This window comes from Peromyscus californicus, unplaced genomic scaffold (genome assembly GCF_007827085.1).
Source record: "Peromyscus californicus insignis strain IS unplaced genomic scaffold, ASM782708v3 Scaffold_10__1_contigs__length_136768540, whole genome shotgun sequence".
NCBI classification, from domain to species: domain Eukaryota; kingdom Metazoa; phylum Chordata; class Mammalia; order Rodentia; family Cricetidae; genus Peromyscus; species Peromyscus californicus.
The window spans coordinates 117140534-117152003 of NW_026294391.1; the positions used below are offsets into that span (position 1 = coordinate 117140534).

At 41.6% G+C, this 11470-nt stretch overlaps 1 protein-coding gene across 3 annotated transcripts in view; it reads right to left on the reverse strand.

Moving 5' to 3' along the window:
• The window catches only part of Arhgef6 (Rac/Cdc42 guanine nucleotide exchange factor 6), a 129268-nt gene extending 120089 nt beyond the window's left edge, over window positions 1-9179 (reverse strand). For 2 of the 3 annotated variants that reach the window (XM_052739857.1, XM_052739849.1), the window contains exons 1-2: window positions 1663-9179; window positions 369-452 (exon numbers count right to left, since the gene is read on the reverse strand). In XM_052739857.1, the coding sequence (XP_052595817.1) occupies window positions 369-452; window positions 1663-1827 (249 nt within the window). In that variant the 5' untranslated portion in view covers window positions 1828-9179. The remainder of the gene's footprint in view (window positions 1-368; window positions 453-1662) is intronic. The other variant, XM_052739840.1, reaches the window with a different exon arrangement.
• Between the last annotated feature and the right edge of the window lie 2291 nt (window positions 9180-11470).

Below are 11470 nucleotides of genomic sequence, written 5' to 3' on the forward strand. Positions count from 1 at the left end.
TCTTTGTTGTTGTTTTTTGAGAAAGAGTTTCATTTAGCCTAGCCTGGCCCCAAACTTAAATGTATAGCCAAGGGTGGCCTTGAACTTCTGATCTTCCTGCTTCTACTACTTTAGTGGTGCAGATTATAGGTGTGTGCCACCATGCCCAGTTAATGATTTTGCTTTGTTTAGAATTAGGTTCTGTAAGACACACACGGGCAATGCACCCTTGGGGATCACTAGTCTCAACTCTGGTTTCTCTAAAGGGCCACCTCTGTTTATCTTTGTGGCTACTGGCAGTGAAAATTAATCACATACTTTACGGACTTTTTTTTTATTAACAGAACAGAAAACAGTGGCAAAATGAAAGGCAAGGCAGGTTAGCTTACTTCCACTTGAAGGGTTGCACATCCTTTCAGGAAGTCATTGATGTTGTCGATGCAGTCGGCCTCAGTTTGGGGCTCCAGACAATACTAGAGAAAGAGTCAAATGTCACTTAGGGATTGCTAAGCCATGACAAATGATCATCACCACTTGCAGATAACTAGATATGATCAGCTTTTGAAGGCAGAGGGCAGCCCTGCTCTCCATCCAGGAAGAGAATAACCACTTAAGGAAGTGATGCAAATGTCTAAACGGTTGGTTTTTGTTTCAAATGTCTGCGAGCCGTTTCTACTTAAAAAGGTTTCCTTGTACCTTCAAGTCAATTGTGAGAATAGTAAACTGGAGAGAATAAGACATTCACATATAACGTATTAGTTTAGTTCCTGCTTTCATTTGAGAAGGCCACACGGATTACCTTCCTCTACTCCCCATGATAATTTGTTGGTATTATATTTCACTTTGGCTGGGCACTACTGTTGTCATGTCGTTCCGCATCTTATCACCAGTTGAATCACTGTTCCTCAAGTTTAAGAAATTAGAAGTAAATACACTTGTTCAATAAAAAAGAACTGATTCCAAAAGGCAAAAGAAGCCTTACTTACAGTCACATTCCACAATGACTTTGAGAAAAGAACGGTAAGAACTCTACCTTTAATGCCACAAAATTGTCTACTTTAGAAACCATCCACTGTCGTAACATGGCCTTCTAACCTCAAATATCTTGGAATTTTTTTGAGCTAGGTTTAGTTTCACTTTGAATGCTCACTGCATTCAATACACACACTTGGTTTCTCTTTGGTTTTTGTGAGTTTTATGTAACACTGACTTTTGTGAATAGATTTTTCTTCAACTGATTTTTTATTTTTTTTAAGAAAGGAACTCTGAATCAACTTTTAGGCAACTTCTCAAACACCAGAAAGATCTACTACAAATTATTTCATTATTCCACAGACTCATGTACCCAAAGTTTAAAACATGTCCGAAGTGCACAGGGAAGTTCAAGATGCATCTCCACAACACAGCGAACTCATGCATGATAAGCGTGTCCTCCCACCCCGGACTGCCAGTGCTGGAACAGGTTTTTAGTAGGGTAATATTTTGGGGCCAGTTACTGAAGGATATTTCATTTTCTGACTTTTTCAAAGTACAAGGGCAGTAAGAAAGAATGCTTAACTCTTAGAAAGATATTGAAGTAGGGGATTCCCATGACTGGGCAACAGAAAAAAAAAATCTCAAGAATGGTATTATTGCTGCTTCGTGGTGAAAGCAATCCCAAAGACACTGCACAAACAACCTTACCTTCTCCACCGAACCAGGCAGAAGTCTGTTGATGAGTTTGCACAACACTACCCCATTTTTCAGCGAGGACTTCAAGAACTCCTCTGGATCACAGATGGTCTTTTTGGGAGACTCTAAAACTCCCAAAGCTATAAGCCATGTCACAACGCGTTCTTCGGGATTCATGATTGAGGCTCGTACACTCTGAACAGCTCTCCGGGGCAGCTGCGAGGACTAAGCCACATCCGTGATTGCATCTGCTGCTGTCTTCCTTTTTATGAGCTCTCTTCTGGTGCTTGCAGGGCAAAGGTTTAAGGCAACTTTTCTTTAACAACAGTGGAACGCGGGATTTCTAAACCACAGAGATCATACTCAGAGATATGGAAGGGATGATAAGGAGTGGACAGACTTCTGGGATAACATTACGGGGATTTTTTCGAAACCTGCAAAACACATTCATTAGTTTTGTTTTGTTTTTTTTTTTAAAGGGAGGAACACACACCACAGTGCAAGAAGCTGTAGGGAAGGAAGTGAAGAGGATGCTGGGGAGGCAGAAAGTAAGCAAGGGCTCGTGGAGCCGGGAGTGAGCCAGCACTTCAGAGGACCTTGGAAATGAGACACGCATGGGGCAGACTGGGAAAACACGGTCGATACAGTCTAGCCCCAGTGAAAAATCTGGCTTCTGTCAGGAGGAAGATGCCAACTGCCTCTTAGGTCAGACAGCTCTGAGCCTCATGGGGAGCTGTGCTGGTCAAACAGAGCTCAGAGACTTAGGTGGGTTGAGACAATTCCTCCCAGAAATGGCCAGATGTCCTCAGACAATCTCACAGAGATTTTGTGTGTCACGATCATTTCTTCCTTACAAAACACGTGAAGTCACACGGTGACAACTTGCCAAGCAGAGGAAGATTGTCCCTGCTGTCAGCCATGACTGCATATAAGCAGAAGCTGGAAGAATGGCATTTTACTTTGTAGCCAAAAAGCTATGTTTAGGGAAATAGGCTAAGGATAACATCTGCCATCCTGTTTACTTGCATTCTTTAGCAATTCTTTTTCTGGACCTGGTTCCACTCCACAGTCCAGCTGCAGTACCCTTAGCAAAGACTCAGACACAGTCAGACAAAATGAGGGAAATATGCTTGGAGACAGAGCACTTGAGAACAAAAGAGCACTTGTCCTCTCTGTCTACACTAGAGACTGAAAAATTCACTTTTCTCCATCAACAAACACTCTGCATTTAAAATGGTGACCTGAAAACAAGCCCCAGTCATGAATCCAGAAGAACTATTAAACTTTGCCTTATCATAAATTTCTCTGTAGTATGAGCAAGAGGGGTCTGTTATTCTCAAACATTTTCTGCACCAGGTAAAATAGTCATACTATAGAGAAACTTTAAGGCAGAATTGAATTGCGTAGCTCTATGTTGGCAAATGCAGGGCATTTGCCATCAGTATCTCTCCTTACATATGGGAGACATCCAGTTAATTACAGCTGTTTGCTGCTAAGTCTCACAACTCTTTTCTTGTCACCCCCTCCTCCTGCTTTTTGATGGTGATAGTGATTGGGACAGTTCCATGAAGCCGAGGCTGGATTTGAACTCCTGATCCTTCTGCCTCCATCTCCCAAGTGCTGGGATTATAGCATGCAGCACTACACCCAGTTTATGACGTGCTTGGGATTAATCCTAGGACTTTGTACGTGCTAGACAAGCACTCTACCAAGTGAGCTATATCCCCAGGCCAACTTAAGAATTTTGACATTCTCGGGCTATTTGGTCATAATCTCACACAATCTAGATCAGTGGTTCTCAACCTGTGAGTCACAACCCCTCTGGGGGTTGATCGACCCTTTCACAGGGGTTGAATATTATGTATCCTAAATAACAGATATTTATGTTACAATTCATAACAGTAGCAACATTACAGTTATGAAGTAGCAATGAAAATAATTTTATGGTTGAGGATCACCACAACATGAAGAACTATTTTAAAGGGTGGCAGCATTAGGAAGGTTGAGAACCACTGCTCTAGATGAACTTTTCCTCTCAGTCGGAAAAGTGTGCATGTGCCTTTTCAACTCCTTCTTTCCTACCCTTTCTGTACATCACAGGCAACTGCCCATCTGCTTTCAATCCCTTTATGTTAGTTTGTATTTTTCAAGGATCTTGCATAAAGGGAATTATATAATATGGTAGTGTTACTGGTGGTCATAATCTGGACCAGGTGTTTCCAGGTTCTTGGTTTCTCAATCAAATAACTGAAATAAAGGCTCACTTATATTGTGAAAGTAGCAAGGAAACTTTATTCAAAGTGAAGCAACAGTACAGAGCAAAAGAAACACTATCAAGGTTGAGAGCAGCCAAAGGATGGAAGATACTCAAGGGCACCTGATTGTCAGACATTAGCCAAATGTTTTTAAAGAGACTGACACATTTCCATTGTTTCAAGCAGAAATATGTGAAGCCTAAAGCAGGTGGCGGGTCTCGGGTTGCCAACATGTTGCTAGATGCATTGTTAGCAAAGGGAGGTGCACACAGCCCAAGCCAAGTAGAGTCTCACGTTTCTAAGTCATTCCCTACGCTTACCTGACTCAGTACTTGGCTTTGTGTAGTTTCTTAACACAAACATTTTGAGATTCAGTGATGATGTTGGGTCTATCCATAGTTCTATAATGAAGATTTTACCTCTGTGTTTTTAGCTTGTTGTACTTATAAGTAAAATAAATATAGTCAATCAAAATTTTAATTGGATTTGACCCATGGCCAAATCTATGTAATGGAAATAAACAGAACCCATTTGTTGATAAATTTATTTCCTCAACTGACCTATTTAAACACAGTTTTGTATGTCATTTGGATAGCGTCACAATTGCTCAGGTGAATTTTACTCCACGGGCAAACATAAGCTGGCAGTATTACTGAGGTACTACTTACATTTGAGGATGATGAGCAAAGCCTGAGTCATTTCAGGAATATAGTTTAGCCCAAAATAGGCTCTTGTCCAGTGTCACCTGGATAGGGATCTGCCTTGTTTTGATTTTTGTTTTGTTGAGACATGGTTTCACTGTATAGCCCTGTTATCCTGGAACTCAATAATGAAAACCAAGCAGGCTTCAAACTCATGGTACTCTTCCTGTCCCAGTCTCTTCAGTGGAGGATAAATGTGTCCCATTGCTCCCAGCTTCCTACCTCAGTTTAGACATTTAGCTATAGTAAATTACTGTAAGTAATAAAGGAAAGGCTGAGAGTGCCACAAGCCAGCATCCACCAAGGTAAAAGAAACAGTTGTTAACATTGAGATTTCAAAGTTAGATTTGTTACAGGATAATGTCAGGGTGGGCAAGCTTCTACCTGAAGTGACTCACCATAGAGCCCAGGCTGGCTTGGGAAGCAGGTAAAGACAAGAAAGGAGATGATGGATGCGCTTGGAAATAAGGTGAGGGCAGATACTGAAGGTCACAAGAGCAGAACAGGCTTCCCAGAAGGGCACGAGGACAAAAACCAAAAATCTAGCATCACACCCTCTGCCTCACTGAATCTACCTGCTGAAAGGTTTGCCTACCTCCTCCCATCCTAATGAATACTCCAGAAGACCCCAGTTAGCTAGTTTTGTTCTGATGCTTCTGGTGACATCCTGCTTTACAAAAACAAAAAAATCTTCAAAGGAGCGGCACATGATGGTTCATGCTTGTGATTCCAACACTCGGGAGGTAGAGGCGAGAAGATCAGGAACGCAGGGTCATTCTTGCCTGCATAGCGAGTTTGAGGCCAGCATGGGTTATATGAAACCCTTTACAAAAAAAAAAAAAGATAAAACCCTTCAAAGGCCTAAAGCAGTGATTGACAAACAAGAATGTGCATGATGATAACCTCCTGGTTGCAAGAGAGAAAAAGGAATGAGGGTAGGATTTGAGTTGAAATAGGTAGCATTTTGTTAGAAATAAAAAGACCTAAAGGAAATGAGGCATATGTGAGCATACATTAAAGCTGGCTGATGGGAAAACTGGGACCATTTTCTTTACTTTTATGCATTGGAAATATTTATCATTTTAACCACAAACTGTTGGGGCAGTTAAAACAAAGATCTGGTGGAACTAGGCCCAGATATTCTAGTTCAGAAGACCTGCAGTAGAGTCCTCCACTTGCCTCAGATGCGGGCAGACCCAGGTTACACTTCTGAGCTTCTACTCCATGCCAGGCCCTGGCAATAGCTGCTTGGTTTCAATATCCACAGGAACAAGCCAACACCATGTCCACCAAGTTCCTCAGTTCGCAGACTGCCTCTGCCCGGGATTGCTGTAGTACCTCTCAGATTGCCTTTCTGCCTGCTCTCTTTGCAAATGGAGCTGGGATTTTAAAATACTTTCTGTTTTGCCAGCTGGCACGGTGTTAAGGTTTATCACTGAGGGATGAAGGAGAAATAGTACAGAAAGAAGGGTTTTTACTTCCTGTTTCCTCACTCCACAGACTGGGCCCCCAGCCTTCTTCACACTCACCTTCTGCAGCTCTGGCTTCTCTGCTGCATGGAGGGGAGCAGTTTTCCTTGACTTGCCCCTTGAGTGGTTGCCCCTTGAGTGTAGCCAAGTGTCTCTGGTGAGACACCTCCCATGGTGAAGAAGCACCACAGAAGAGCATATTTTCAGGAGGTTACAGACCACATATGTCCACCAAATTCCACTGACTCTGTAGTTCAAGATCTCTAACAAGGCCTGGGGCTCAGCTATGGGTTGAGAGGAGGTTATCACAGTCCTGGGGCATTGGATGTGGCACATTATCTTTATCATACCTACTATTCTATATTAATCTGCTAGTTGTACATTCTTTCAAGAGTTCCCTTTACTTCTTCTGTACACTATATGAATTTTACTTCCAGCGAATCCTTCAACACCCCCATTCTCTAATCCATTGCTGTTGGCTTCTTAAATTTGTAGCCTACATTAGCCTCAAACTTGCAAAGTGAATCAGCTTAATCTCAATAAGGATGTAGAAACCTTACAGTAATTTGAAAAGGAAAAGTTTCACATACAAATTAGCAGCCCAAACCAGGCATGGTGGCGCACGCCTTTAATCCTATCACTTGGAAGGCAGAGGCAGGTGGATCTCTCTGAGTTCAAGGCCAGCCTGGACCACAGAGTGAGCTCCAGGAAAGGCGCAAAGCTACACAGAGAAACCCTGTCTTGGAAAAAAAAAAAAGAATGAGAAGCCAGAGGGGCTGAGGAGATGGCGCAGTGGGCAAAGTGTTTGCTGTACAAGCATTTGGACCTGAGTTCTCAGTACTGGGATTCTAGGGGCTAGCCACCATACCTACCATTATTTGTTCCTCTTTGAGATAGAGTTCTCTACTGGGATTCTAGGGGCTAGCCACCATACCTACCATTATTTGTTCCTCTTTGAGATAAGATCTCATGTAGTCAGGCTGGACTTGAATTCTACCTCCCAAGTCCTGAGATTGCAGTAGGTATGCACCACACCTGGCTGCTAATTCTTTGTATGTGTGGTATGCATACCTGTGCAGGTCTGTGGGCAGGTACACAGAGTTACACAGAGACTTGTGGAGGCCAGAGTTTGACTTCAGATAGCAATCTCTATTGCTCCCCACATTAATTTTTGAGACAAAGGCTTTTACTGAACCTAGAGCCCCTCGTTTTGACCAAACCAGCTAACTAGAAACCCAGAACCTATGTGTCTCCAGTCTCCAGGAGCTAGGGTTACAGACTCTCGCAGTTTGCCTCTCTGCTGCTGTGATAAAGCCATGACCAAAACCAAGTCAGGATGAAAAGGTTTATTAAATAGTACAGATTTGAGTCCATCATAAAGGCAAGCCAGGGCAGGAACTGTAGCAAAGACCATAGAGGAACACTACTTCCTAGCTTGCTTCTAATGCATTGCTCAGTTTGCTTTCTTATACAACCCAAGCCTACCTTCCCACATTCACTCATTAACGCAGAAAGTGCCCCCAACAGACAGGCCCACAGACCAATGTGATGGAGGCAATTTCTCAGTTGAGGTTCCCTCTTCCCAGGTGACTCTAGTTTATGCCAAGTTGACAAAAACAAAGAAAGAAAGAAAGAAAGAAAAAAGAAAGAAAGAAAGAAAGAAAGAAAGAAAGAAAGAAAGAAAGAAAGAACAAAACTGACAACAGCAAAAGACCCAGCACCAGGCCCAGCTTTTATGTGGGTTCTGGGGATCGAGCTAAGGCCATCATGCTTACAGAGCAAGCATTCTAGCCACTGAACCGTCTCCTCCAGCTCTCTGGCTGCTCGCTCTTTATGCTAAACTTTTACTTTTCAAATGACTATAAGGTGTCTTCAACCTGATTGCATCTAAACAGATTTACTTCATTATCGTCAAAGAACACCTACTCTCCACTTAAGCAAACTAATTGCAAGGTTATACCTTGTACCTTGTCATCACATAAAATGTCCGCATCCTGAATCATGAATTGAAACATATTTTTTCTATCTCTCTCTACAATTCCCTGACCTTGTACAGACCTCCAAATAATTTGCCATAATGATTGTATACGTTTGAATTCCCACAAAGATGTTATGATTGCCTATTGACCACTTGATAGCTCAGATTTCTAAATTTTTACTTATGCCCATCCACATGAACAAGGGGGGGAACGGGGGAGGGAAAGGATGAAGACAGAAAGAAATGAAAGCTTTGGTATGGTGGTACATGTCTAGAATCATAGTCCTTGAGAGCTGAGGCAAGGTGAATGGATCATTTGAGCTCAGGAGTTCAAGACCTGGGCAACATAATAATATTTCATCTCAAAATAAAATAAAAAAATAAAACTGAGCCAAAAACAACAACATAAAAACAACTCATAGAGTGAGATGAAAATATTTACATATTTGCAAATCATGTATCTATGATAAAGGACTTGTAAAAAAAACCCCACAACTCAATAATGTGACAACTAAAAGAAAGTAAATAGACATTTCTCCAAAGACAATATGCACAGATCCAATAAGCATATGAAAAGATGTTCAACGTCTTCAGCAACCAGAGAATTATAAATTAAAACCACAACAGGATTCCACTTCACAAGCATGAGGATGGCTGTAATCAAAAAGGCAGACAAACTGGGCATGGTCGCATATGCCTTCAATCCCAGCAATATGGAAGGAGAAACAGGAGTACCAGGAGTTAAAGGTCAGCCTCAGCTACATATTGAGTTCAAAGTCAGTCTGGGCTACATAAAACTATTGGTGTATTTGTACATGTGTATACGTGTGTGTGTGTGTGTGTGTGTGTGTGTGTGTGTGTGTGTGTGTGTGTGTGTGTATAATCCAGAGGACAACTTCTAAGAGTTGATTCTCTCTTTACCATTGGCTCAGACTTTGTACAGTAAGTGTTCTTACCCGCTGAGCCAACTATCCAAGCCTTGATCATTTTTCTACATCTTGGAATAAGTAAGACTGAACACAACTTTTTATGGCCACAAATTTGAGATACTGCCACAGAGTGCAGGAAAGAGGGAGAGGGAAAGAAAGATGATGTCTACTCCTCCCCAAAAAGAAAGAAATGCAGGCCGGGCGGTGGTGGCGCACGCCTTTAATCCCAGCACTCGGGAGGCAGAGCCAGGCGGATCTCTGTGAGTTCGAGGCCAGCCTGGACTACCAAGTGAGTTCCAGGAAAGGCGCAAAGCTACACAGAGAAACCCTGTCTCGAAAAACCAAAAAAAAAAAAAAAAAAAAAAAAAAAAAAAAAAAAAAAAAAAAGAAAGAAATGCAACCAGGAAAGTAGCCAATTAAAAATATCAGCCAGTACTGGTTACTCTAACAATCTGATGGTAAGGTGCTATTATTGAAGACAACATTTGTTTATGTCACTGAACATGAAGAAGTCATGCTGGAACCTAAGTAGAAGCTTCACTCCTATTGACTAGCATTAATAGTACTGGAAGGTACTCCGAATGCTACCAGAACAGAAAGGTAATCATCAATACCACCCAGCTACAAACCCTGTAACCTACAACAACAACCTGCCTGTAAAACATACTCATGCAATATGGGAATAACCAACCACTTTTAAAATTAGATTTAAGGCCCACTCCATGAGATAGAACCCATACCTGACATTGCTGAAGTGACCAAGAACCCGAGACTAGATAGGCCAGGGACCTAGGGGAAACCTAATACTATTATTCTGCTAATGGAATATAGCAATGAAATGACTCCTAATGATATACTGCTATACTCATAGATCAACGCCTCACTCAACCCACATCAGAGAAGCTTCTTCTTGTAGTAGATGACAATTAACACCAAAACCCACAGCTAGACAATGTGTAAGACACTTTAGAGCACTCAGCCTTTATCAAATCCCTCCCCTCAAGACTCAAGAATCTATGTGAAAGAGGAGCCATAAAGAGTATAATAGCCAGAGGTGGGGAATGACTCCAAGGAAACAGCATCTTGTGGACACAACAAGGACTCACGTAGACGGTGACATCATGCACAAGACCTGCACAAATTCAAACCAGACAAAACCCTAGCACTGAGAAGGGGAAGTGGACCCAAAGTCCAACTTCCTAACTAAGGAGCTATTTGCAATGATACCTGCTGGGAAATGGAAAATCCGTTTTTCTAATGTAATGTCCCTGGGTAGATCAGTCACACTCCAGCTCAGGCCCCAGGCCTAGGAGTAGTTAACCGACACAAAATTGATTCCATGGGATATTTTGTTTGTTTTTGTTGTTGTTTTGTTTTTTACTTTTAGTTTCACTTTGTTTTGTTTTGACACTTTTTTTGTCTTAATGGTCTTTTTGTTTTCATTTTCATTTTTGTGGTTTTATTTTTGAAAAGGGAGAGAGATAGAGGAGAGAGAGAGAAAGAGGAGAGAGAGAGAGAGAGAGAGAGAGAGAGAGAGAGAGAGAGAGAGAGAGAGAGAGAGAGAGAGAGAGAGAGAGGAGGTTCTGGGTGGAGTAAGGGTAGAGGGAAAATATAATCAAAATACATTGTATGAAAAAGAAATTTTAAAGACCATCCAGATAATTACAGGATTACACTAGGAGGCTGAATTCAGGTATCACCTGAATTCATCTCAGCCTGGACTAAATAAGAAGTAGGCTAGAGACGAGCCAGGGCGACATAAGGAAACACTATCTAAAAACAAAACCAACTAAACACAGCCAGGTGTGGCAGCTGACACTAGTAATACCCTGACCCCTAATCCCCTCCATCCCACACATAGATGGAACATCACAAGATTGAGACTAACCTGTTTTACATTGTGAGTTCTAGGCTGGACTAAAAAATGAGCCTTTGTCTCAAAAACTGGTTGGATTTATTACCATAAAATTATAATTTACAAAAGAAGCTTAGGCCTCGTGTAAATTAAAAAAGCTTGCTCCATAAAATCCCACTCCAGGAGAATGAAAAGTCACAGCCAGGAAGAAAATACTGCAAGTCACATATCTGATGGTGTCTTTATAACTAAAAAGGACTTGTAAATTCTTACAACTCCTTGAACAGTGGGAGGGAAATTAATCACCGGTTCACAGTGGCTCACTCTTATAATCTCAACACTAAGGAGACCAAAGCAGGAAGATTGCCATGAGTTCAAGACCAACCTGAACTGCATAGTAAGTTCCAGGCTAGACTGAGCTACAGTAGTACTTGTCTCAGCCCCTCCCCAACCTCAAGCCAATGGAAAATGGACAAAATATCTGAATAGACATTTAATTAAATGGGATATTTATATATAAAATACACACATGAGAAGATGCAAGCTTAGTTAATCACTGGAGAAATGACAACTTAATGTTTATCTGATACACGATACACAAGTTGATAGAATAAGGGCTAAAATAAAGGAACA